A 27,248-nucleotide genomic window follows, 5' to 3' on the forward strand; every position below is an offset into this window, starting at 1 on the left:
CTCAGCTTACCTTCAAAGGTCTTGTGGAGTATATATATATGTACACACACACACACACACGCACACACACACACACACACACACACACACACACACACACACACACACACACACACACACACACACACACACACACACACACACACACACACACATCATCCGGGTGTGTTATTCTGCCCTGATGCTGTCGGCTGGCTTCACATGTCTCGGAGGAAGCACATGCCAACCTTCACCCTACCTGTTTGGTAGCTGTAATATAACAGGGAAGAGCTGCCTTATGGGTGGGAATCCACAAAACCTCTTTGTGGCCAAATACAGATACAGATATAAATATTTTAAGCAGAAGGGGCATTTTGTTCCACCTTTAAATCACATCAGCAAAATGTTCCCTAAAGCAATTCTTCCTTTTTAATCGTAAAGAAAGGATCGACTTTGTAGAGCATATTTGGATGAATTTCATATTAAACCTTCACAATGATCATGACTCAAATACTGAAATAACTGCACAACAACAACAACAACAACAACAACAACAACAACAACAATAGTGCTAATGTCTGCATAATGCACAGTGCATTCACCAATAAGCTTACTTGGCTAATATAGAATGCACAGGTTCTGTGACATTTGTTTGCTGTTACTTTTGTTGTGACATGATCTGTGAAGGTAAAGGTCACAGTCTAGCATTATGCTATACACAAACACCCCAAACGCACAACGTATTCCTAGGAGACAGCTTAAGCTGGTGGATAACTGCCTCATTCCCTGTGTCTTGTGCTTCCTGCAGTGATCGATTGGCCTTCAAAACCAAGACAATGAGCAAATCCAGCTGTAGTTCCACAGCACATAGACTCAGCCACCCACCCACCCACACACACACACACACACACACACACACACACACACACACACACAGAAAGATTAAAAAGATCAGCTGCAGTAGAAAAAGCAATAAGAGATCAGTTTTATAAAAAGAAAGAAAGATAGAAAGAAACAATGAAAGAAAGAAAGAAAGATCTATATAAATTTTACAAAGCACAGATGTTGGAGCAGCTAAAAGATTTCCTCTCGAAAATACTATAGTTGTAAGGAGGAAATAGTCATCTTGAAATTTTATAGATAAGGCTTTAAAGATTTGTGGAGAATGAAGCAAAGTTTCTCACCTACATGGTGATGGGTGTGTGTGTGTGTGTGTGTGTGTGTGTGTGTGTGTGTGTGTGTGTGTGTGTGTGTGTGTGTGTGTGTGTGTGTGCGCGTGTGCGCGAGCATGTTTGTTTCTTTTTGTGTGTTTTCATGTCCTGAAAGAAAATCCGATCAAATCAGATCAAAACAGCAGCCCTTGGAGCTACTCGTTCTCACACCTTGTGTTACTGCATCATTTGACATAAACATGTCTAATTTGATCAGTTTACTTTTGACTGCTTCTGCATGCAGGAGTCATGGTGGCTTAGTGGTTTGCATGATTGCCTCACAGCTTTGGGGTTGAGGCTTTTGATTCCAACCCTGCGTGTAAGACTTTGCACATCCTCCTCATGCCTTGTGGGTTTCTTCTCCTAATCCAAAGACATGTATGCTTGATAGGCATCTCTAAATAATCTGCAGTGTGTGATTATGTGCTGTGATGAACTGGCATCCTGTCCATGGAAGTCCCCTGGGATAGGCTCAAGGTTCCCTGTGTCCCTGTGCACGATACGTGGCCATATAGATGCTTACGGGCATGTGTAGCTTAGTGGTTAAGGTGTTGGGCTACCAAAACGGAAGATCCCAAGTCACCCAAGCTGCCACTGTTGGGCCCCTGAGCAAGGCCCTTAATCCTCAATTGCTCAGTTGTTTAAAAATAAGATAAAGTAATTAGCTCTGGATAAGGCCGTCTGCCAAATGATGTAAATGTATGCTTGCTTGTGTGTACACTTAATTAATCACTATTTAGTTTTCCACACTACTGCATCCCAGTGAAGAGGCTGTTTATTTAAATTTATTTTAACACGAAGATGCATAAAATCTTGTACTTCTTAGAGACTGGGATAATTACCAGACAAGTAATGTTTAAAAAATATGTTCACAATAATTATGAGTTGAAATGAAATCTCTTCAGATAAGAACTCTTATCTTCAATCTCTTCCATCTGGGGAAATTTTAATCTTACCATTAAAGGGTCTCCTAAGGAGAGAGAAGGTTCCTAGAGTATAAAGACTTCTTCAAACATATTCACAGAGCTGCTAAGAAGTTAAAGGGGAAGGTGATGTTAAGACTGTTGCTACAGATTACGAGAGAAAAAGGAGAAAACGGTGGCTTAGTGTTTAGCACGTTCGCCTCACACCTCCAGGTTTGGGGGTTCGATTCCCGCCTCCGCCTTGTGTGTGTGGAGTTTGCATGTTCTCCCCGTGCCTCGGGGGTTTCCTCCGGGTACTCCGGTTTCCTCCCCCGGTCCAGAGACATGCATGGTAGGTTGATTGGCATCTCTGGAAAATTGTCTGTAGTGTGTGAGTGAATGAGAGTGTGTGTGTGAGTGTGTGTGTCCTGTGATGGGTTGGCACTCCGTCCAGGGTGTATCCTGCCTCGATGCCCGATGACGCCTGAGATAGGCACAGGCTCCCCGTGACCCGAGAAGTTCGGATAAGCGGTAGAAAATGAATGAATGAATGAATGAATGAATTATACAAAGATTAATATTATACAAAAGTTCAAGATTAATATTAGACTTAACACATAACATATTTAAATGTGTTTGTATTTATTCCCAATGAACAAGCCTGAGGTGACCGAGGCAACTGCGGTGAGGAAAAACCTCCCTTAGATGGAGGAGGAAGAAACCTTGAGAGGAATCCGACTCAAAAGGGAACAACAATTGTGAAACAATGAAGAGGTTGTTGTCCTCAAAGACCACATGTAGTTGGCATCTCCTCATCTTCTTCTTCCTCTACAGCAGCCAGTGACTGTCAATATTTATTCCTAAACTGTTTTAAAATTGAAATTCATTCTGTCATATCATTTCACTTGTTATAAGATTTCTATTTCGATCTCAAACATAATAACATGATTTTGTAGCTGACTGAAATACCGCAGTGAACTGACAGGAAGCTCGGTTTTATTTGATATATTAAACATATTTACTCACACCTCCAGGGTTGGGGGTTCAATTTCCACCTCCGCCTTGTGTTTGTGGAGTTTGCAAGTTCTCCCCGTGCCTCGGGGGTTTCCTCCGGGTACTCCGGTTTCCTCCCCCGGTCCAAAGACATGCATGGTAGGTTGATTGGCATCTCTGGAAAATTGTCCATAGTGTATGATTGCACTATGAGAGTGAATGAGTGTGTGTGTGTGTGCCCTGCGATGGGTTGGCACTCCATCCAGGGTGTATCCTGCCTTGATGCCCGGAGTTCGGATAAGTGGTAGAAAATGAATGAATGAATCCCGTTAAATTAGTATTTCCTGTGAGTATGCACAGGTTGAGCAACTGCTTTTAGTGCTGAAATAATTAGCAAATTACTCTAAAACCTTTGCCTAATTGCAGAATTATTGAGTTAATTTTATCTTTGGTATTCTTCGTGAGTAACACCCCGGGTATTTGTTTGTTGGTGGAGGAATATGTGGAGGTAAAGGTTACAGACTTCCACCGTGCACTCCTGGGAGACAACTTAAGCTGAGGGAATTAATTGGTTCGTTTCTTGTATATCGCGCCTTTTTCTGTGATCGACTGGCTCTCGAAGTCTGAGACAGTCATCATCCAGCTGCAGATACAATTCTATACAATTTATTTTTGTAGAGCGGTTTAAACAATCGACATTGTCACAAAACATCTTTACAAATCTCCAGACAAAGGGTTAGGCGCTTAATGAGCAAGTCAGAGCAGACCGTCATGTTGAAAAACCAACACGAGGAAGAAACCTTGAGAGAAATCAGACCGAATAGTGCAGGGTTAATAAATCATTATGTGTGGAAGGTTAAATGTATTTAGAGTCAGGTCACACAGCTGTAGTTCACACCTCTGTGGTTGCCAGAGTTTTTATTTTTAAGTGCCAGAGATGAGGGACGATTTTCAGCACTTGTCTTTTTTTTTTTTTTCATTATTACCACATAATAAAAAGTGAGAGACAAACGGTGTCACTTTAGTGCTTGTTTTTGATAAGTGCAGATGTGGGACCAACCAGAGCAGAAGAAAGCTTTGAACTGAAGAATCTCCAAAGAGAAAGACGAACCAGATTGAGAGGAACCGCAGCAGAAGGAAAAGTCTGTCAGGTTTTAAAAGAGAACATATTATTAGGTTTGTTCCTATCCTACAGTGTTCACCATGTGAGTTTCCTCTCTGGTTAATAGATTATGTAGAGCAGAATCAGAATCACTCCACTTTCACTCCACGTGTCTCGCTCTGTGTTCAATAGACTAAGTGTGTGTTTGTATCTAACAGGTGTTGCCCCATCTGGGTGTGTGTTAATGCTGTAGTCATCAGCTTGTCCATAGCTGAGAGCAGATGGCTTGGCTCTTCAACCCAGTGAGAAAGATAAACAACATCATAGAGGACACATATGGGCCAAACACACCACCGTGCCATACTTATACTTTCTTGGACTAACTCAAAACTCAGTGTGAAAGTTTTAGAAGCAAACTCTGCGTCAACGACGTGCGATAAAGCACGTACTACTAATAAACTTAATTATAATGTGTTTATGTTAAGAATTCTAATATGCTAGGTGCTGGATTGTCTTTACATCAATTTATACTGTGTTAATTCATGTAGGAGGCATAAATACAGTTTGGCAGCACATAAATGTCAATCAAATTGTGTAAGGAAAGATATAAGGCAGAAAAAAAAACTGTGAAATAACACAAACACACACAGAGGCATCAGAAAGTCTAAGGCATTAATAGTGTAAACTAAGTAAACATTGTATTATGGAGGCATAGATTAATATGTTCTAATCAATGATTTAGGCTCTCAGCAATTGCAGCAGCCGTGTGAGAAACAGAGCAGAAGAAATTACAGCGATGTGGGTGGGATTAATGCTGGCAAGCTAATCAAGCAAAGCAGAATACAAAGTGCACTCTGGGAATACATCATACTACCATACAGCCATTCTTGCATTAAAAATGTATGATGTCATAAGATGGTATGGAGTAGTAAATTGAGCATGCAGAAAGACAGTTATACATGAGATCACATCATTTCTGGAAGACCTGAGCTTCCCCTGGCACAAGAAAATGTAGCACCCTGATTGCTGAACACTAAGCGTTAGCAATCCCAAAAAATCTAAGTGATCCTACTTGCACTCATTCTGCAAAAAAATGTTTCTGATGCAAAGAATAAGCTCCACAAAAACGTTTGGTGTTGTATTTTTTTTTGTTAGATATCACTATCACACCAAGAAACACAAATATTACAACGTTTTAATTTGCACTGTTAAAAAAAAAATACAAAAATGAATTGAAATAATAACCAAATTTGTTCCATCGAGCAGTAATATTTAATTGGCCGATTTCTTGCAATGTTTGCTGAGGTCCGAATCTGGTTCTGGACTTAGTCGATTATATTGAACCCTGGTGAGTTTGTGTTCGACTTACATCATAGCAAACACACGTGGAGAACACAACTGCATGTGTCAGGAGACATATATATATATATATATATATATATATATATATATATATATATATATATATATATATATATATATATATATATATAAACATAAAACAGAGAATACCAGCTAACAAATGATGAGGAGTACAAACAAAACAACAGGTATATATGGGGGGGGGGGGGGGGTAATTGGACATGAGGAACAGCTGGGCAGACGTTAACACCAAAATTTAAACAAAAGACAAGTCCCCTGCCACTCATGGTACGAGTGTGTTCGGAAAACTCAGCTACACATCGGCTAGTCTAACACCATCTCTTACAAAATGAACGAATTGAGGCATAGAAGCCTTTATTATCGCTACATATACATTACAGCACAGTGCAATTCTTTTCTTTACATTTCCCAGCTGAGGAGGTTGGGGTCAGAGGGCAAGGGCAGCTATGATACAGTGCCCCTGGAGCAGGGAGTGTTAAGGTCCTTGTTCAAAGGCACAACGGTGGCAGCTTGGCAGTGCTGGGGCGCTTAGACCATGATCCTCCGATCAACAACCCAGAGCCTTAACCACTTGAGCCACCACTGCCCCAAAGCAGACTTAGGTTCAGTACCGCATTGTGCTTCCTGGTCCTCATAACAGCTTTCACTTTAATGGAATTCAATTCAAATCAAATTTATTTGGACAACTTAATTATTTATTTAACAATGGACATTGTCTCAAAGAAGCAAAAAATTGCAAAAAGTTTAACATTAAACATTACGCTGGTTGGGCGCTCTTTGTTAAACATTCAAAGATTATTATAATACAAAAGTTCAAGATTAATATTAGACTTATATTTAAATGTGTTTGTATTCATCACCAATGAACAAGGTGACTGAGGTACAGTAACTGTGGTGAGGAAAAACTGCCTTAGATGGAAGAGGAAGAAACCTTGAGAGGAACCAGACCCAAAAGTGAACCTCATCGTCATTTGGGTGACACTGGAGGGTGTGATTATAAACTGTTATAAACACCAGCGAGTGTTATTATGAATGTCCTTTCTACAGTCAGATACAGTCTGACATTTGTGTATCGATGAAGAAATTGTTGTCCTCAAAGACCACAATGTAGTTAGCATCTTCTCTTTGAATGTTCGAGATCCTCATAAAGCGGAACACACCTGGATCTGGTACATCTTTGGATGCCTTGGAATCCTCACAGGTTTGGGTTCTTCTCACTGAAGGTCTGGAATCTTCATGAAGTGGGATACAACCGGAGCTGGTACAGTACAAATACCATTTCTTCTTGTGAACCCGTTCTCTGTTTCAGACCAAACTGCCAGTGTAAAAGCCTCCTAGAATACATTCTCATTTGAAGGAGAACTTCACATATGCCATGCACACTGTGCCAAAGAAAGAATGGCTGTTTTTTTGTACATAAAATACAAGGTTTATCTCACAGAAGGAGGCCTAATTATACCAACACACTCAAACAACGTTGTACACCACTTTCAATGAGTCTAAAAGTGGATCATGTAGTGATTTATATACACCGTACAGAACGAAACACGACAAGCAAATATCATAAATATAAATGCTAACACATTCTCAGAATAAAAATAAACCTTTGGTAAGTAAAGAAATCCTTAAACTCCACCTGGACATGGAGAACAAGGTACTGGGAAAAGCTGGCACAAAAAATAAGCAAATAGAAGTTATTGATGTAAGTATGCTGAACGTTTTAAGTTCAAATCTGAGAATAGTAGAAAGACTCAACCTTAGGTTTGGATTATATTTAGTCATCACAAAGCAAATTAGAAGCAATGGAGTGTGTTTAACAGGTCAATAATAATAATAGTAAAAAAAAAGAAAACTGAATACAGGGGAAAAAGGGAAAAGTAAAAGGAAATAGAACAGGAAATGAAACAGGCCAGGGAAATTTGATTTCTCTCTGGTTGGGGAATGCCAATAAGCACCACTGAATCCTGTTCCTGCACTGACAAGATGGGAATTTAATTTAAGTGCCACAGGGATCTCTCTCTCTCTCTCTCTCTCTCTCTCTCTCTCTCTCTCTCTCTCTCTCTCTCTCTCTCTCTCTCTCTCTCTCTCTCTCTCTCCCTCTCTCTCTCTCCCTCCTCTAGTGGAATGGTGCCCCATTTCATTTGTGAAAGTTTGCAGCAGTGAAAAGCATGCTTCACTCAATAAATAAAAAAACTTACCATGACATTATGGTATCACTGTACTGTACATCACAGTTCCTTTGCTTAGTTGTTTTTTAAGCTTTTTTCCTTTATACCAATTCTCTACACCGCTTATCTGACTGAGTTGTGGGGAACCTTGAGTCTATCACAGGAGACTCTGGGAACAAGGCAGGGAACACCTCGGTTGTTGTCTATTGCAGGGAACAATTGCACATACACTCACACACTCATTCACACACTACGGGCAATTTACAGATGGCAATCACAGGTGAGGAAACTGGAGTACCCAAAGAAAACCCCCCCAGGAATGTGGATAACATGAAAAACTACAGTATATACACACACCCAGGAGGAGGCAGGAATTGAACACTCAACCCTAGAAGTGTGAGGCAAACATGCCATAGAAATCTGAAGAAAGAAAGAAAGAAAGAAAGAAAGAAAGAAAGAAAGAAAGAAAGAAAGAAAGAAAGAAAGAAAGAAAGAAAGAAGTTTTCCCTCAAAGCTGTCAGATATTCATCTTAGTGTTCCTACCAGGATATAAAAACATGTCCACACACATTATAATTGGGCTGTTGGGATTTTTTGGTGATGTATTGAACCATGTTGAAATGTTTGTGATGTGTGTACATGGATGGAGAGACTTGTGTTGAGTAGTGTGCATGAAATCAAGCCTATAGCTGAATATTAGCCTATAGCTCAATTTAGGATAAATTAAATTGAATTAAATAAATAAATAAATAAATAAATAAATAAACCACAGTTGCACAGTAAAACGTGATAGTCCGATTCTGATTAAGCTTTGTGAACTTAGGTCTTATCTTTTACTGTTTGTCATGGCATCTTTTGGATATTGAACCCTAGTTTATAAGTTTCATGATACATAAAGTAATGCATTGTCTTCATTACTCATGAGTTGAAGAAAAACCTGTAACCGGTTCTTCAGTCGGTGCTCAAGTAAACAGAGGCTCAAGGTTTGTCAATTTCTTTCTTTAAAAACAAAAAAGTATGCATGAATATCGCATCAGCGTTTCAATCTGTGTTCAAGCGTTCACTATATGTGTGCATAATATAACGTAATATACTGTGCTAATTAACGCAGCTACGGAAACTACTGTACGTGTATTGCCGAACCAGTCTCCTAACTACGAACATACCTTAAAATAAACGTATAGTGGGGCGCATTGGCTTCGTGGTTAGCACATTCTAGCGATCTCTACCTTGTGTTTGTGGAGATTGCATGTTGTCCCTGGGTACTCTGGGTACCTCCACCAGTCCTAATACATATCTTTCAGGCTGATACAGATCTCAAAATTGTGAACGGGTGTGTGTGCGATTGTATCCTGCGACAAGTTGGCACCCTATCCGGGATGTCGTTCGGTTTGTGCCCTGGGAGAGACTCCTGGCCTGTGTAGGATAAGTGCTACAGAAAATGGATAAGTAGATGGATGAATGGATGGATCAGTTTAAGCCTCAGCACTGCCAGGGTGCCACTTTTGGGCCCTTGATCAAGGCCTTTAATCCTCTCTGCTCCAGGGGAAGCTGTATCATGGCTGACCCTGCACTCTGACCCCCACTTACTAATCTGGTATACGTGAAGAAAATATTTTTTCTGTGCTGTAATGTATATGTGATTAAAAAAAAAGACTTCTACTAAGGTAGACATGTATTACATCTAAAGTACACTTCAAATAGTCTGGATGCACTCATACAATCAAAACTACACCAAATGCAAGGCTAAAAGCTACAATATTAGAGTTATTTAAACATTCAGGGGTAAAATATCTGTCACGCTTCCTTTCCTCCTTCGTTAAATTATAAATCAGTCACAGAGAAGACAGTGATGGAGCATCGCAACATTATTAAATAACCCTGGCAACGTGTCTGTTGGTCATCTACTTTCAAGAAGCCAATGGTGAGATGCTAAGAGCTAACAGCTGTTGTTTTGAGCCATGGGAATGTGTTAAAGTGACAAATAGACCTCCAGATTCACCCTCTCTCATACATCTGCAAGGCTAAATTTAGATTTGTGATCAAGTGGAAGAGAGCAGTGGATAGCAGGAGGAAGCAGCTGACATGCTTCATGAAAAGAGAATAAGTGATGAAGCTCTTAGGTGTGTGTGTGTGCGTGTGTGTGTGTGTGTGTGTGTGTGTGTGTGTGTGTGTGTGTGTGTGTGTGTGTGTGTGTGTGTGTGTGTTGGTATATGCATTACATCACTCAGGTTAACGGTTCAGAGGCATGAATGAAGATGTATTTGCTCATGGACATAAAATCTGCTCACACAGGCCAGCCCTTTCAGTCAGAAAGATAACCATCAGTTTTGTGTTTCTTATCTATTAAGTGTTTCTTTCTATCGCATAAACTGAAACGACTTTAAAATATCCATAATTTAGCCTGTATGATTATAAATGACTTTTTCCAAGCCATCATTCCTATAGTTAGTTAGCGTTCCATTCCGCATAACACCAGCCGAATGGATGTCGACTTATTTGACATTTTCGATTAGTATAAACAAAGGAATAAATTTATCACCCCAAGTCTGATATAAAATTGACTTTTTCAGGACTTTTTGGCTTTCATTGTGAGATGTGTGTATTCCCCATGTTGGATAACTGAATATTAGTGGCTGAAATAAATAACAGCTTATAATTTTAGATTATTATGAATTATGAATATGAACAAGCACTAGGGACATCTCAGAGATTAGAAATGGGTTTGATACCATTTAAAATTAGAAACATTTGTGTGAAAAATATATATATTTTGGAAGGTTTTGGGAAGTTTTCTATAAAAACGTTGCTCCAAGTAGGCTATGGAAAAAACCCATAAACACTGAACGTACAAATTCTTAAAGCCCCCAGTGTCTGTTTTATATGAACCATTAATCATCACTGTGGAGTTCAACATGTTAAAGACAGTCAATGCTGAATATGAGCACAACAAAACACAATTCCATTACAGTTAATATACAAAAAGGACATCACAATTTTAGCCATTTTTACCACAGTTCACTAGCATTGAATCTACACTTCAATTAACAGTCAATACAAACATGATACTAACTACATTTCCAGCTATAGTGTTTAAGCGACACTCATAAAACCGGACAGAAATAAATCAATGCGATAAATTGGATGAAATTCGGAAATGAGTGCATGCAGCATTGATCCTTATGTCCATAAACAGAACCTGTCTAAAGCTCAATAACCAGCTTAGTGACCTAATAACCAGAGCAGAATCATAGCCATGTCCACAGCAGCATCTGGGAGATTTTTCCTCCATTTTTTCATCTCCATCCACAGGTGTGTATGGATTGGTTTCTGTCAGCTGACACGCACCACTTGTTATAGGGCTCTGTGCAGGATGCAGGTATAGGCACTGTATAGGGCCTGTCTGTCGCTGAAAGGATGATATAGGATTAACGAAACTGACTGTGAGAGTGGGGCAGATGAAAGTGACGTGACATACGGCTAAATACGGTGAGCCATAGTCAGAATTCGTTCTCTGCATTTAACCCATCCAAAGTGCACACACACAGCAGTGAACATACACACACCGTGAACACACACCCGGAGCAGTGGGCAGCCATTTAGGCTGCGGCGCCCGGGGAGCAGTTGGAGGGTTCGGTGCCTTGCTCGTGGCCGGCCCGAGACTCGAACCCACAACCTTAGGATTACGAGTCAGACTCTCTAACCATTAGACCACGACTTGCCCAAATGTGGAAGTGCACATCAGCCATCAACCAGCTCGGTAAAACCAGTGTGTTTTGGCCGAGGTGCAAACTAAGTAGTTTTCGGATGCAGCTCAGCAGTATGTCACATCAGTTATTTCTCTTTTCTCCTGAGCTTATTTTTCTTTTCCATAGCCTTTCTTCTTTACTCTTAAGCTTCCTTTCTTTTCCTCTTTCTTTTCAATTTACTCCTGTGCTCCTTTTCTTTTGATCCCTCAATGTTTAAGTTCCTTTTATCTGGCTACCTGGTGCAGAGCTACGTATACACACACACACACACACACACACACACACACACACACACACACACACACACACACACACACACACACACACACACACACACACACACACACACACACACACACACACACACACACACACACACACACTCAGTAAGTCATTCAGGGGATTACAAAGTAGTGTGTCCAGATGTAGTCAGTTTAGGTTGATTACTGTATCTGCATAACAACATTGTGTAGCCACCAGTGACAGGTCTGCTGGTGCATCCATGTCATGTCAGAAAGTACGTACAAGCTGAACCCACATGAACGACGTAACCACAAAGTCATTAAATAAAGAGAAACTTTCTTTGACATCTGCTTTCCCAAGTAATAAAACACGGAGGAATCAATGTATGCGGCATTGTACTTGACAGTAAATTTGATGAATTCGAATATTCATTGAATTGAATTCATTGAAACTGAATTCAGCTATATGTTTGAGGTTACAGCAATTTATTGAAATACAAAGCAAATCGATTAACATTTAAGCAACTGTAGGTGAATAAGGTTTGATTTGTGACATTTCATAGGCATTTTGTTTATAGATTTTTTTTATTAACCTGTATTCGTAATTCAAAGTGACCTGCTCTCGTAATTACGACTTTCCAACGACTTCTAACACTAAAAATGAGAAACAACGAGGTAGAACGATCGCTTTAGACTGGGTCTAATACAGAATTTCTTTTCCCAGTGAGGTTTGTACTGCGAGAGTGAATGATACATATTGTATGGTCGGACCACTGCATGAAGATATAATAAGAAAACACAGTGGAATTTCATACCACAAAGTAAAAACCTTTTCAGCAGTCATGCTAAGAAGACTTCTAGCACCTTCATATGCTATCCATTGATGCTGTGACTGTTTAGGTGTTGACAGGAGACCAAAATGCAAAGAAAATAAAATATTTTAAGTGTAAGTAAGGCCAAATATTAGCATTTTAAAAATATATTTGTGTGGAAATTACAGTATGAGCGCTCATATCTATTTAATTCTAAATTCCTCTCTTGTTGATAAAACACAGCATCGTCTGGGTTTACAGTATATGCGCTAAATTGAATCAGGCGTAACTGCAAAGGCTCAATTAATCTTAAAGAGAAAAAAAATCTATTAACCTCACTTCTTGGAGGTTTTCCTTCGACACGTGTATATCAAGCCTTTTTATGTGTAGTGAACACAGTTGTATCTTGGCTTTCCTCAACCTTCCGTCCTCAATTCCTCTCTCTGACCTTGTTGTCATAGGAACCGTCTCGAAGTGGTCCGGGGTGAAAAAGGAGCTGGGATGTGTTTAACTGCTGAGTTGATAATAACAGACTTTGACCTGTTGACTTTGAGAGCCTTTCTATTCCCTTATATAAGTGTAAAGCATACTATTCAATAAATTTAGTGACTTATTGAAACTATTAGCAATGCACTGAATGTTGAATATAAGCATGTTAAATATGACCTAAACATTAAACTGTTTTACCAGAGAACAATAAATGGTATTCGTGCCTGTTTTGGTGGTTTGTGTGTTTATCGTTGAGTTTCTTTGTCATGTCACACAACACAGTGGTGGTTAATAGATCATATATAATTAGACACTTTGGGATTTATAGTGAATTTATAGTGTTTCATAAGTATTTATGTTTGTTTTTTTTACCTAGCCTACTATGGACAATACTTGATGGTTAGAAAAGTAAAAAAAAAACAAAAACAAACAAACAAACAAACAAATAGTGACATCAGACTCATTTCTGCTCCCTGAGATGCACCAAGGGTCCAATTTGAAGCCATTATCTTCAACCACTAAAATTCTGTCTGAGGTTTTTCCAATTCCATGAAAAACACAAATCTTACTGAAAACCAACAAAGTCCTGACTTGTTTTATATCAGACCTGCAGTCATAAATTAATTCAATTGTTAATGCTGATTGAAAATGTCAAATAAGTCCATTTAAATTCTGCCTACTGGGAAAAAGTGTTAAAGAAACATACAGTACGTGGTTTAGCAAAAGTTGTAACCGTTTTATTCTCTCTCTCTCTCTCTCTCTCTCTCTCTCTCTCTCTCTCTCTCTCTCTCTCTCTCTCTCTCTCTCTCTCTCTCTCTCTATCCTCAGCAGGATTATGCTGGAAAGGAGAAAGCCATAACTAAAACTCTAGAGAACTTGAAGGCCAACTTCTATTGTGAGCTTTGTGACAAACAGTACAACAAGCATCAAGAGTTTGACAACCATATCAACTCATATGACCATGCACACAAGCAGGTAAGACCAACTTGAGTAAGGAATTTAAAGCAAAACTCCATCCTGAAACACATTAAATACAACATATGGCAAAAAGTATTACAACCATATGAGCATTCCTAAAACGTTCCACAAAATTCCATTCACTGTAAAAAACAAAAAAAAACAAAAAAAATAAAACCCTGTTGCTATAAAGGGTCTCTGTGTCTTGCCAAGAATGTGGAAGAAGTCAAGTGAACTGAAAACCACTGAAGACATGGATGAATTTCACCTCTCTTCCAGGGGTTCTAACTTGATATCAGCACCCAATTTTACTAACGATCTTGTGCTACTAAGGAGTGAGTGAGTGAGTGAGTGAGTAAGTGAGTGTGTGTGTGAGTATATGAGTAAGTGAGTGAGTGAGTGAGTGAGTGAGTAAGTGAGTGAGTAAGTGAGTGAGTGTGTGAGTGAGTAAGTGAGTGTGTGTGTGAGTATATGAGTAAGTGAGTGAGTGAGTGAGTGAGTGAGTAAGTGAGTGAGTGTGTGAGTGAGTATGTGAGTGTGTGTGTGAGTATATGAGTAAGTGAGTGAGTGAGTGAGTGAGTGAGTATATGAGTGAGTGAGTGAGTGAGTATATGAGTGAGTGAGTGAGTGAGTGAGTATATGAGTGAGTGAGTGAGTGAGTGAGTGAGTATATGAGTGAGTGAGTGAGTGAGTATATGAGTGAATGAGTGAGTGAGTGAGTATATGAGTAAGTGAGTGAGTGAGTATATGAGTGAGTGAGTGAGTGAGTGCGTATGTGAGTGAGTAAGTAAGTATATGAGTGAGTGAGTGAGTGAGTGAGTGCGTATGTGAGTGAGTGAGTATATAAATGAGTGAGTGAGTGAGTGAGTGAGTGAGTGAGAATGTGAGTGAGTGAGTATATAAATGAGTGAGTGAGTGAGTGAGTGAGAATGTGAGTATATGAGCGAGTGAGTGAGTGAGTGAGTGAATGAGTGGTTGAGTGAGTGATTAAGTATATGAGTGAGTGTGTGAGTGAGTGAGGATGTGAGTGAGTATGTGAGTAAGTGAGTGAGTGAGTATGTGAGTAAGTGAGTGAGTGAGTGAGTGAGTGAGGATGTGAGTGAGTATGTGAGTGAGTGAGTGAGTGAGTGAGTGAGTATGTGAGTAAGTGAGTGAGTGAGTGAGTGAGTATGTGAGTGAGTGAGTGAGTGAGTGAGTATGTGAGTGAGTGAGGATGTGAGTGAGTATGTGAGTGAGTGAGTGAGTGAGTGAGTGAGTAAGTGAGTGAGTGAGTGAGTGAGTAAGTGAGTGTGTGTGTGAGTATATGAGTAAGTGAGTGAGTGAGTGAGTGAGTGAGTAAGTGAGTGAGTGTGTGAGTGTGTATTTGAGTGAGTGTGTGAGTATATGAGTAAGTGAGTGAGTGAGTGAGTGAGTGAGTATATGAGTGAGTGAGTGAGTGAGTGAGTGAGTGAGTGAGTGAGTGAGTGAGTATATGAGTGAGTGAGTGAGTGAGTGAGTGAGTATATGAGTGAGTGAGTGAGTGAGTATATGAGTGAATGAGTGAGTGAGTGAGTATATGAGTAAGTGAGTGAGTGAGTATATGAGTGAGTGAGTGAGTGAGTGCGTATGTGAGTGAGTAAGTAAGTATATGAGTGAGTGAGTGAGTGAGTGAGTGCGTATGTGAGTGAGTGAGTATATAAATGAGTGAGTGAGTGAGTGAGTGAGTGAGTGAGAATGTGAGTGAGTGAGTATATAAATGAGTGAGTGAGTGAGTGAGTGAGAATGTGAGTATATGAGCGAGTGAGTGAGTGAGTGAGTGAATGAGTGGTTGAGTGAGTGATTAAGTATATGAGTGAGTGTGTGAGTGAGTGAGGATGTGAGTGAGTATGTGAGTAAGTGAGTGAGTGAGTATGTGAGTGAGTGAGTGAGTGTGTGAGTGAGTGAGGATGTGAGTGAGTATGTGAGTGAGTGAGTGAGTGAGTGAGTGAGTATGTGAGTGAGTGAGTGAGTGAGTGAGTGTGTGAGTATGTGAGTGAGTGAGTGAGTGAGTGAGTGTGTGAGTGAGTGAGGATGTGAGTGAGTATGTGAGTGAGTGAGTGAGTGAGTGAGTGAGTGAGTGAGTGAGTATGTGAGTGAGTGAGTGAGTGAGTGAGTGAGTATGTGAGTGAGTGAGTGAGTGAGTGAGTGAGTGAGTGAGTATGTGAGTGAGTGAGTGAGTGAGTATGTGAGTGAGTGAGTGAGTGAGTGAGTGAGTGAGTGAGTATGTGAGTGAGTGAGTGAGTGAGTATGTGAGTGAGTGAGTGAGTGAGTGAGTGAGTGAGTATGTGAGTGAGTGAGTGAGTATGTGAGTGAGTGAGTGAGTGAGTGAGTATGTGAGTGAGTGAGTGAGTGAGTATGTGAGTGAGTGAGTGAGTGAGTATGTGAGTGAGTGAGTGAGTGAGTGAGTGAGTATGTGAGTGAGTGAGTATGTGAGTGAGTGAGTGAGTGAGTGAGTATGTGAGTGAGTGAGTGAGTGAGTGAGTGAGTGAGTGAGTATGTGAGTGAGTGAGTGAGTGAGTGAGTATGTGAGTGAGTGAGTGAGTGAGTGAGTGAGTATGTGAGTGAGTGAGTGAGTGAGTGAGTATGTGAGTGAGTGAGTGAGTGAGTGAGTGAGTGAGTGAGTGAGTGAGTATGTGAGTGAGTGAGTGAGTGAGTGAGTGAGTATGTGAGTGAGTGAGTGAGTGAGTGAGTATGTGAGTGAGTGAGTGAGTGAGTAAGTGAGTGAGTGAGTGAGTGAGTGAGTGAGTGAGTATGTGAGTGAGTGAGTGAGTGAGTGAGTATGTGAGTGAGTGAGTGAGTGAGTAAGTGAGTGAGTGAGTATGTGAGTGAGTAAGTGAGTGAGTGAGTGAGTGAGTGAGTGAGTGAGTGAGTGAGTGAGTGAGTGAGTATGTGAGTGAGTGAGTAAGTGAGTGAGTATGTGAGTGAGTGAGTGAGTGAGTGAGTGAGTGAGTGAGTAAGTGAGTGAGTGAGTAAGTGAGTGAGTAAGTGAGTGAGTGAGTGAGTAAGTGAGTGAGTATGTGAGTGAGTGAGTGAGTAAGTGAGTGAGTGAGTGAGTGAGTGAGTGAGTGAGTGAGTGAGTGAGTGAGTGAGTGAGTGAGTGAGTGAGTGAGTAAGTAAGTTAAACAAATAATTACATGTCCATGGAACAGATTGGTGTAACAAATGCTCAGGTATGGAGCTAAATAAGGAAATACTAATAGCTCTAATAGCTACTAATTACTGATTCTGTGCATAAATGGCAGGTTTTTGTAACTTAACTCCTAAATACCAAAGAGCTTTTCTTAATTACTGTTTGAGAAAAAAGAAAGCTCAGAAGGCAATAATGCAAATTCTTAGGATTTTACGACCAACAATCAAACACCTTGTTGAAGATAGAGGTCACGATAGAATTTACAGATTGTCTTGAGCTGACAGGAAGGTCTCCCAATGGTCCCTCAAATTACCACTGTTTGCAATCGTGGTGAGCAGAAAAGCATCACAACATGCACAAAATAACACCTAGATATAAGCTGCATAAGGAAGTTTCTTTGAGTTACATCAGATACAATGGTTTTAATAGCCAGTGATCTACAAGTTGAGTGTAAAGATGGTTAAAGCTCTGGAAGCTGATCTCTTTGAGTGGACAGACTAAAGGACTAAAACCCTAAAGCTCTGCTGTATCGCTCTCATTAGGTAGAGATAAAATACCAGTGTATTGCAGAAAATCATTAGCTAAAATGTAATCCTAAAAACATAACTCTGAATTTAATCATAAAATAAATATGTGGCAGTCCATTGATCATGATTTGTTAATGATAAAGCTTAGTATGAAAGAGAATATTTCCTTTAAAGTTTAAAGAACATGGTTTATTAAAATCATAAAGGACTGACAGCAATTCTAACAGAATCGGTCATGCCTTTAAATAATTTTCTTTATGAATCAAATCCAGGATATTGTTGTTGTATAACAGGTTTAACAGAAGGTGTGAATGTGTGGCCTTTCAACACAGCAGGAGTATTTTTTCTTGGTTATATTTAGACAGAATATGCAAGTGTGCTCAGACACACAGTGAGGTTGTGTTCTTTATCACAGGACTAGTCCTCGGTTTCCAGCAGCGGCAGCATGAATATTACCGGAGTTTGCGTCAAAACGAAACTTGTTTTTATTTTTATAGTTATTGCTTTATAAGTAGCAATAGGAGCTTTTCCGGGCGAGCGAGTTTGTGTTTGTGTTGCTTTGTGGTTGTTTCTGGGCAATGGGAAAAAGCTTCATGTGCACTTCTGTGAAATAGTAAATGAAGGCAACACACAGAGCCAGAAGACAGGTGAATTGTATATACAGTATAAAATCCCATGTTTCAGAGTGTTAGTCAAGCTGTTGTTGCTCCTTTTGCCTCTGTGTCGTCACACATAGTCTTTAACTTTATCCTTTTATTCATATTTTCTGGTTTGGACTTTTTTATAGTTAGTGTTGGTGTTGTACTTAATAAACAACCTGGACTTGCATTTGCCTTCGTCTCCTAATCGTGACAGCTACGAGTTCAAATTCTAATTAAATTCAAGGTTTAAATTCCCATAAAAATGCTATAAAGAATCCAACGAAATGGGAAATGTGCTCAGGATCATTAACGTTAGAAATATGAATTGCTTCACACTGCTGTGTCACGTTCCTTATCTCTAACAGGAAGTGCATGTGCTGAGTCACTGTGGTAGGAATTAAATGTTATATAAGCACAATGTTAATGTGACATGGTATTTTAGCTACTGGTGGCTAAATCAAACACACACACACACACACACGCACACACACACACGGTACGTGGGGAGAGAAAAAGTGGAAGAGATATTGAAAGTTTGAGAGGAGAGAAAGAGGAGGAGAGAGCTCATTACAGATGGCTGCCTTTACTTGTCAGACACATACAGTACTGTAGATGTGCGTTGTCCTAAAAAATAACTTCTTTTTAAAATGGTCAGCACCCCAAATGAACATTTGCCGAAGCCTTCTTTGAAGTGAATTAATGCTTCCTGTGCCTTATTGCATAATGTATAACAAGGTTGTAGGATGATGCTATAGCGTTACGGCAAGCACCGAGCTCCTCGGTTGTATGTTCAGAAGCTACAGACTCGATAAGTTTCAAATCTGTTGGCTGAAACATTGATTTTTGCCTTCCTGAAAAGTTCTATGTTGATTTCAGTGTATTGAAAGCATCGCTGTATTGACTTGTCTATTTATACCCAAGCCGTAACCTCCTGTCACGTTCTAGGCTGAAATATTATTAAATACAGGACTACAAAAGTCTTTAGATTTTACAACATAGTGGATCTTAATTTTTGCTAAGAATTAAACATGCCAGGAATATGGGGATAATATCTATGGATCTTGTTTGATAGCAAAATATTGAATTAGTAATCAAATTACGCACGTTTGGTGGTAAAAAGGTCAAACTATTGGGGTTCTTCAGGTTGTCTTTTTTTGGCAACATCTAAGTCAGTGGGTCTAAAGTGTCTCACCTCTAAACCATCGGTCCGTGGGTCATTTTGTAGCTGGCAGCACAGAAAGAGTAAATAATTAATTTTATTTCTGTTTTATTGACAATCACACTGAAAGACGTTAAACGCATTCTCTTTTAATACGCTTGACACGTACCTGTTTTAGTCACGTGATACCAAAAATTAACGTCACAAAGTGGCTGAAATGAATAAAAAACAAACGACTGAAAAGAAATCGAAAGCTACTGTACATTTAATAGAAAGTATCAGGAGTCGTACTTAAAATACAGGTTTATTCTGATGCACAGAGCCCTCGATGCATAATATGTAGCGAGAGAATGTAAAATGAGGCAATGAAGTAATTATTGAAGGTCTTCAACGGTTCGTGAAATTATGTCTTACATGAAACCGGTCCCTGGCGCACAAAAGGTTGGGGATCGTAGCTCTAAGGTTACTTTGTAGAACATGACACCTCGGTGCTACTCAGTATTATTACAGGAATAGGGAGTAGAATCTGTTTTAAAAATGAAGCAATGTTCATACACCATTTTTTAATACTGTATACTATGCTAGGTGCTGAATTACCCAGACACAGAGAGAATATCTCTCAGCACTGTTCACAAGCCCAGATAAAATGGAAAGGTTGCATCAGATGATCAGATTTTGACCCTGAACCCTCACTCACCCTGATCAGGAAAACAATGACAACAACAGCAACATGCTAGTTCCTGAACTTGGATGGTTTAACTACACTATATAATTCACACATCATAGCCGCGTCCCGTATGAAATGCCACACACGGTGCACTTACACTCTTCTCTATAATGTAATGCGACCTAATGCAATGTCACTAGCTGTAACAGAATACAGTGAACTAATGTGGACTAATTTAAAGCATATTCATATATGTATATATTCTTATCCACCAGAGTGTCGTCGCCCGTCTTCGAATAATTTTCCACGTTAATATTCAGTGAGTCGTAGCCCCGGGTATCTTCCTCTACGAGAGCAAAGCTGCGAGGGTCGAGTGCATGAAGTGTCCAACATTCCACACTCACACTATTTATATAACAAACCGGCATAGAATAGCGCATAAGTATTTGGCGATTTGGGACGTACTTTACTGTATGCTATCACTACAGAAGAGGAAAAAAAAAACAACAACTGGAAATTAAAATATAAATAAATAAATAAATAAATAAATAAATAAATAAATAAATAACCTATATGAAACCTATATTCCAGAGGCTACCAGGTCTTGGACTGTGTCCTAGCAATACATTTGCATGAACCATACTGAGCACTGAGCGTCTTTCTGTAGTTCAGGGACTCTCGTTTTCTATAAATGAACCAACCCAGCTTCTGTAGCAGATGTTGTGGTTATCAAATCTCATGCATTTACATAAATTATTTAGCAGAAGGCAGCTCATCGGACCGGAGACTAACTGCATTGCTAGAGACATTAGTTCATAAGGGGCAAGAGTTTCGTAGATAAAGTGACTTGTTTTATTAAAATGTGTTTAAATGATGTAACTGATGGTGTTTAAATGATGAAAGTGAAGAGGAATGAAGAGATTGCGTTTATTCCTGCGATTTCGAAATCAATATAAATGGCTTAATATATATTTTTTATTTTATTTCATCTTTTTTTGGAGCAATGGGACGAGTCAAAATTTGCAACATGAAGCTCCACTAATTTGTCTTATTTACCGTATACTTACAAATACCGGTTAATGGTTAAGTAGTAAAAGAATGGGTTATCATCTGCACTAGTACAAACGATGTGTTGGATATACTTAAAATATGTATGCACCATTTTTGCATCACAATTTTTAAGTAAACCCAACTTGGAAAAAAATTACTTAAAATTAACAAGAAAACCGTTGTTATATGTACTTAAATTTTTGGGTACACACAACATTGTTTATTTAAAAATATATGTAACATGATCGAATCTACTAAGTAATTGCAAGTTAAGTTAACTTAAAATTTAAGCTCATTTATGTTAAAAAAGACAATTAATTGAGTTGAACCAATGTAAAATTTTAACTTATTGTAGATTATCAGCTATTGGTCTGCATACTGCACTGCTGCTTGGATGGGTTAAACACAAATTTCTAGTATGGGTCACCATATGTCACTTCACTAAAATAAATTACACATGCAAATCACACAAAATAAAGCATTTCAATTTATTTTTTGAAACAGGCTGCAATGCAATGGTGAAGCCTAAAACCACACATCATGAATGTACAACAAATGTGTCAAATTGACAAATGAAAGTTCACTTCCAACAGGACACTTCCTTCATGCTGCCCCCTTTGCAACACTTTCTTGCTCTGAACTAGAAGGACAAAAAAAAAACAGTTTTATATTTAGTATGAATAGGCAAGACATTGCAGTGTCTTACTAACATAGACCTTTTCAGTAAAAGATTGTATATACTAAAATGACCTAATATTACACGGACCAGGGCGGGAACAGCTTCGTCCGAATTATCTTAAAGCAAACATACCAACGCGATGCATGGTCATTTTCCTCTGAAACAAACAAATTAACCACTAGAACATTCATTCGATGGAGACACACTGCGTTTAGCAGTTGCACAATCGCGTACACACTCGTTCCTCCTTTCATACAATAACTTACTTGTACAAACTAGACTTTCATAAGTATTTAAGTAACACTTTTTTAATTGTTGAAGCTAAATTTGTAGCAATTCAGAAAATCAATTTAAAAAGTCAAATTTCTTTCTTTACCACAAACACATTAACACAAATAAACGAATGTACGTTAAAACGACAAATTTTACCTCTTTTTAGCGTCTTCGCCTCTTTGCGTTTCAGAAAATATCTTCACCTAACACTACAAACAAGTGTTTATTAATGTTAAAACCTCAAAATCAAATATTTTGCTTAGTTTATAGAAAGTTAAGCTTAAGTCTTTCCACCGTCTTCACATCACAAAATGGATCCAGTTTTTTCCAGATGTGGAAATCACGTGGCTCATCATATACTTAAAATATTATGTTAATAATGATAATAATAATAATAATAATAATAATAATAATAATAATAATAATAATAATAATAATAATAATATTACTTAGATTTGATGCATTTTTAATACTAATTGATGTGACTTATGTTATTTCATTATATTTAGGCATACACTTAGGTTCACCTTGTAACTTATATATTTATGTTACAGACACTATATATGCTAAGTAGAGGTTGGAAAGTTAAAATTACTTTGTTATTTGTGTTTAGTTTATTTATTTTTTATAAGTAATGGTTGTTCAGACAACACATTTTTTTACAGTGTGTATCTTGTTATTTGCTGACCTTAGCAAATGAAAACTGAACTTTCAACAATTCCAGTTACTTCTACGTCTGCTTCTACCTCGTCCTTGGATGAATAAAATCCAAATTGTTCAAAACGAACGATAGATTTCAATTCCTATAACAGCTAATGAGAACATTTTAGTAAAGAGCAAAGTGAAAAGCTGCTTGTGTTAACTGGTCCCCAGTGAGTAGTGTAGGATTCCTGCATCTTGTTGGAGTTAGTCCAGAAAACCTACTCCAGATGGTTAGGTGTGTGTGTGTGTGTGTGTGTGTGTGTGTGTGTGTGTGTGTGTGTGTGTGTGTGTGTGTGTGTGTGTGTGTGTGTGATCTAAAGCTGATTGTTTCTGTCCATCACTTCCTTTAAGTGTTTTACCAAAGCAAACACACATCTCTCAGGTTCAACAGTACACGGTACTCATTGGCCACTTTAATAGGAACATGTGTACACCTGCTTCATACATTCATGCTGTTATCCAATCAGCCAATCATGTGGCAGCAGGGAAATGTGTAAAATGTCAGGCTCAGATGACCATGTTCACATTAGCTCTTAGAATTTCAGACACAGCAATAAAATTCATTGTTCATAAAGAGAGGTTAGAAGAGAAAGGTCAGATCGGCTTGAGCTGATAGGAGGGCTAGAATACGTAAAATAAAAACAAACACTCTTTACTACCGCGGTGAGCAGAAAAGCATCACAGAATGCACACTTTAAGACCCAGGTTTGAGTTAACAGATTGGATAATATGATGATGTACAGGTTTTCTTTATAAAGTGTCCTGTGAGTGTATTTATATGTTAAAAATGGTTCAGTTTTTCATTTATATTGTTTAGCATTGGAGCTTTTTGGAGAGATGATGAGAAGCTCCTAGAGCAGGAAGAAAAAAATGAAAGTCATTCATTTTCTACACAGAACAGCACAAACCATCTTGAGGCTATTTCTTGTCCCTGTGTCAGGAAACACAAGTTAAGAAATGTGTGATAATGTGCTCGATAATGTTGTTATATTTTACAAAGCTGTGTAACATCTGTAAATTCCAGACCTCTATTGTTAAAACTGTCTTGCTTGTCGGGAACAGCTCCAGATTTAACATGTGACTTGCTGATCTTATCACAAAGCATCTGGTTTGTGTGAGTAGAACAAAATAATACAGGTTTTAGTTAGTGGCACATCGCAACAGCACACCCGAACACACACACAGTCTACATTAAGTCATATGTCATATGTACTAATCACCCAAACCTGTACAAGTTTCTGTTTCTGTGTGTTTCCTTGCCAAGCTTTTGTTGTTCTTGTGTTGTTGTGTGTGCCATACCATCACCCATAGTCTTTATGTTTGCTTGTATCTGTAGTTTACACTGATTTTGTCACAGTATTTGGTGGGTGGTTTTGGCCTTAAATTTTTCCTTTTTTTTTTTTTTTCCCATTTTCTACCACTTATCTGAACTACCTCGGGTCACAGGGAGCCTGTGCCTATCTCGGGCTCATCGGGCATCAAGGCAGGATACACCCTGGACGGAGTGCCAACCCATCGCAGGGCACACACACACTCTCATTCACTCACACAATCACACACTACGGACAATTTTCCAGAGATACCATGCATGTCTTTGGACCGTGGGAGGAAACCGGAGTACCCGGAGGAAACCCCCGAGGCTCGGGGAGAACATACACACACACAAGGCGGAGGCAGGAATCGAACCCCCAACCCTGGAGGTGTGAGGCGAATGTGCTAAACACTAAGCCACTGTGCCCCCCTTTAAGTTTTTCCTAATTTTCAAAAATCTGCATTGACTTTGGACACAAGTTTATGTAATAAGATAGTTAACTAAGTGATAACTCATAATACGTCGGTTATGTCTATTATATCAAAAGCTATTAAAATGCATTTCCAGCTCTCATCAATGGTACAATAAGAAACTAGAAACTACACTCAGAATTAAAGGTATCTGAATACATGATTTCTCTTTTTTCAAGTGTTTCAAGTCGGCGTCGCTCTACCCAATACACTCTGTGTTTCCTCCAAATACAAACCTCAGCCATCAAATCACGCCAAATAGAAATTAATTCTAGACATCGATATGACAATGATAGGATGCACAAATCTACAGTCTGATCTAGAGAGAAATCGGCTTAAATCCTCGCTTCTCTTCATATTTCTTTTACAACCGTTCATAGTGCTCAGTATGTTCAGACCTTTTCAACAGACAAATGATATCACCACAAGTCAGGAGTCTGTAGGATTTCAGTGCGAGATGTGTGTTTTTCCGTCCGTTGGGATAAACTTACACACAATCTTTGCGGTCGAAGAGAACACCTTCAAATTGTAGATGCTTATGAACAAGCATTCGAGGCATCTCACAAAGCAGAATTGGGTTCTATAGCATCATTTACTGTGAAGTTAGAAACATTTGCACTTTTGGTTGTTCATTTTTTGGAACTTTTCTATGAACATATTGCCCCAGTAGGCCATGATTGGCTCTAGTAGACTAGATAAAAATAGATCATTTTTGGAACTACAAATACAAATTCTTAAAGCCCCGAGTGTCTATTTTCATATGATCCAATAACCACCACTGTGGTCACGACAAAGAAATCCAGTGCTTAAAATCTAGGCAATCCCAAAATAGGCACAAACTGCATATCTTGGCCTTTAAAAAAAATATAATAATAAGCTAATAAAATAATAAAATAATCTCAAGCCATTATATTAACAAACTAGGAGCCAAAAATAAAACTTTTAAAATTATTAAAAAATCTTTTCTATGGTTAGTGCTATCCTTGTAGCATATTTATTTATGTATGTACAAAATTTAGCCTTCCGCCACTAAAAAGCATAATAAACTAGCGTATACTTTTTGATAACTATAAGCCTTTTTCTACCAAGCTGGATAGTTACACACTTTTTTTGTCTCGTTCTCATCACCTGAAGGATGAACGGAAAAAAAAAAAGTCCATAGACGGGTGAATTATCATTTGATCTGCAGACAGATTTAACTACGTTAGGCAAAACTCAATAAAGAGTCTGACAGAGTTAATACCGGAAAAGCATGTACACAAACAAAAGGCTCAGTAATATTGTTAATGAAACGTTAGAAGCGAGATTTTACAAAGATTTAATTAACGTCTGGGTTATTTATGGGGAGCGTGCTAATTGGGAACAGGTGGTTGTGATTAGTCTGGAGAAGTAGAACGAGGTAGCGGATCATGTGACGGGTCACGTGACTGGGTCTGTTACGCGTCGCTGGTTTCGGGATTTCTAGAAAATTGAGTTTTTGTGTGTATATTTAAGTCTCGTGGCTTCCCTGGGATTCGAAGGAACTTAAAATATCTCAGACTGTTTTAGAATAAAATTGGTATTTTTGATGTTGTTGAAAATGCTGTTTATTATGTACACTATGCATGGGGTTGACACAGATTTGCAAACACCAACACCCCCCACATTCTCTTTCTCTCTCTCTCTCTCTCTCTCTCTCTCTCTCTCTCTCTCTCTCTCTCTCTCTCTCTCTCTCTCTCTCTCTCTCTCTCTCTCTCTTTGTCTATCAAACCCGATCTATCTTCTAGCCTAAAGCTTGCAGATCCTCAATCTGCAGAACAGGAGATAGCACGGAGGTTAACAAACATCTCTGGGTGACACAGTGCATACAGCAGAGGGCCTCAATCCTAAATTATTCAGCCTGTCAACATCACTGAGCACGATTGATGCTTCTCTGGCGCTAGCTGTCCTCCTGGATCAAAGCCGTGGAGAAAAGCTGCTCGGTGCACCTTGCTGCAATCTCTAAATCTCCTCCAAACACACACACACACACACACACACATCTCTCTCTCTCTCTCTCTCTCTCTCTCTCTCTCTCTCTCTCTCTCTCTCTCTCTCTCTCTCTCTCTCTCTTTCACCTGCTTCAAATATTCTCACGTCATTATCCTCTCAGGCCCTAACGCACAAATTCATTAAAGCACAAACAGGCCTCCCACCAGCAGGAAAAAGCAGTGAAACACTTAACCTGACAGCCTGTCATTTTCCAACATGAGAACTCTATAGACATGCGAGTCTGTGTTCCTTTAGCAAGAGGCAGAGGTGGGATAGAGAAGTGTTTCATGTGGATGTACCTATCTTTGCAGCAGCAGATTGGGTTTAGGATAATCCTCATGTTGGCGTTTTGCTTCAGGAGGAAGAAGAAAAGTGACAGTGGCAGCTTTAGTGTACAATCAGCATTAAAGTAGAATGCAGGATGGGAAATCCGGGTTGAGGATCGAATGAAATGGATTTTTAACCACCCATTTCACTAAAAGCTTTTGAGAATCGCATTTAGTTCAAAGTGCCTGGTACTTGGTAATCTTTGTGTTAATCCCAGAATGTAGGCTCCTGTTGTGAAGTAATGTGTAAATCCATCATGTATGTGGATACGTCTCTGTTAAGCTGTAATGCTGGCT

General features: G+C 39.1%; 1 protein-coding gene across 2 annotated transcripts in view; it reads left to right on the plus strand.

Moving 5' to 3' along the window:
• The window catches only part of LOC113659192 (G patch domain-containing protein 8), a 116,627-nt gene that overhangs the window by 68,652 nt on the left and 20,727 nt on the right, over positions 1-27,248 (plus strand). The window contains exon 2 of one of the 2 annotated variants that reach the window (XM_027171843.2): positions 13,859-14,005. In XM_027171843.2, coding sequence (XP_027027644.2) covers positions 13,859-14,005 — 147 coding nt within the window. The remainder of the gene's footprint in view (positions 1-13,858; positions 14,006-27,248) is intronic. The other variant, XM_027171853.2, reaches the window with a different exon arrangement.

This window comes from Tachysurus fulvidraco, chromosome 25 (genome assembly GCF_022655615.1).
Source record: "Tachysurus fulvidraco isolate hzauxx_2018 chromosome 25, HZAU_PFXX_2.0, whole genome shotgun sequence".
Lineage (NCBI taxonomy): Eukaryota > Metazoa > Chordata > Actinopteri > Siluriformes > Bagridae > Tachysurus > Tachysurus fulvidraco.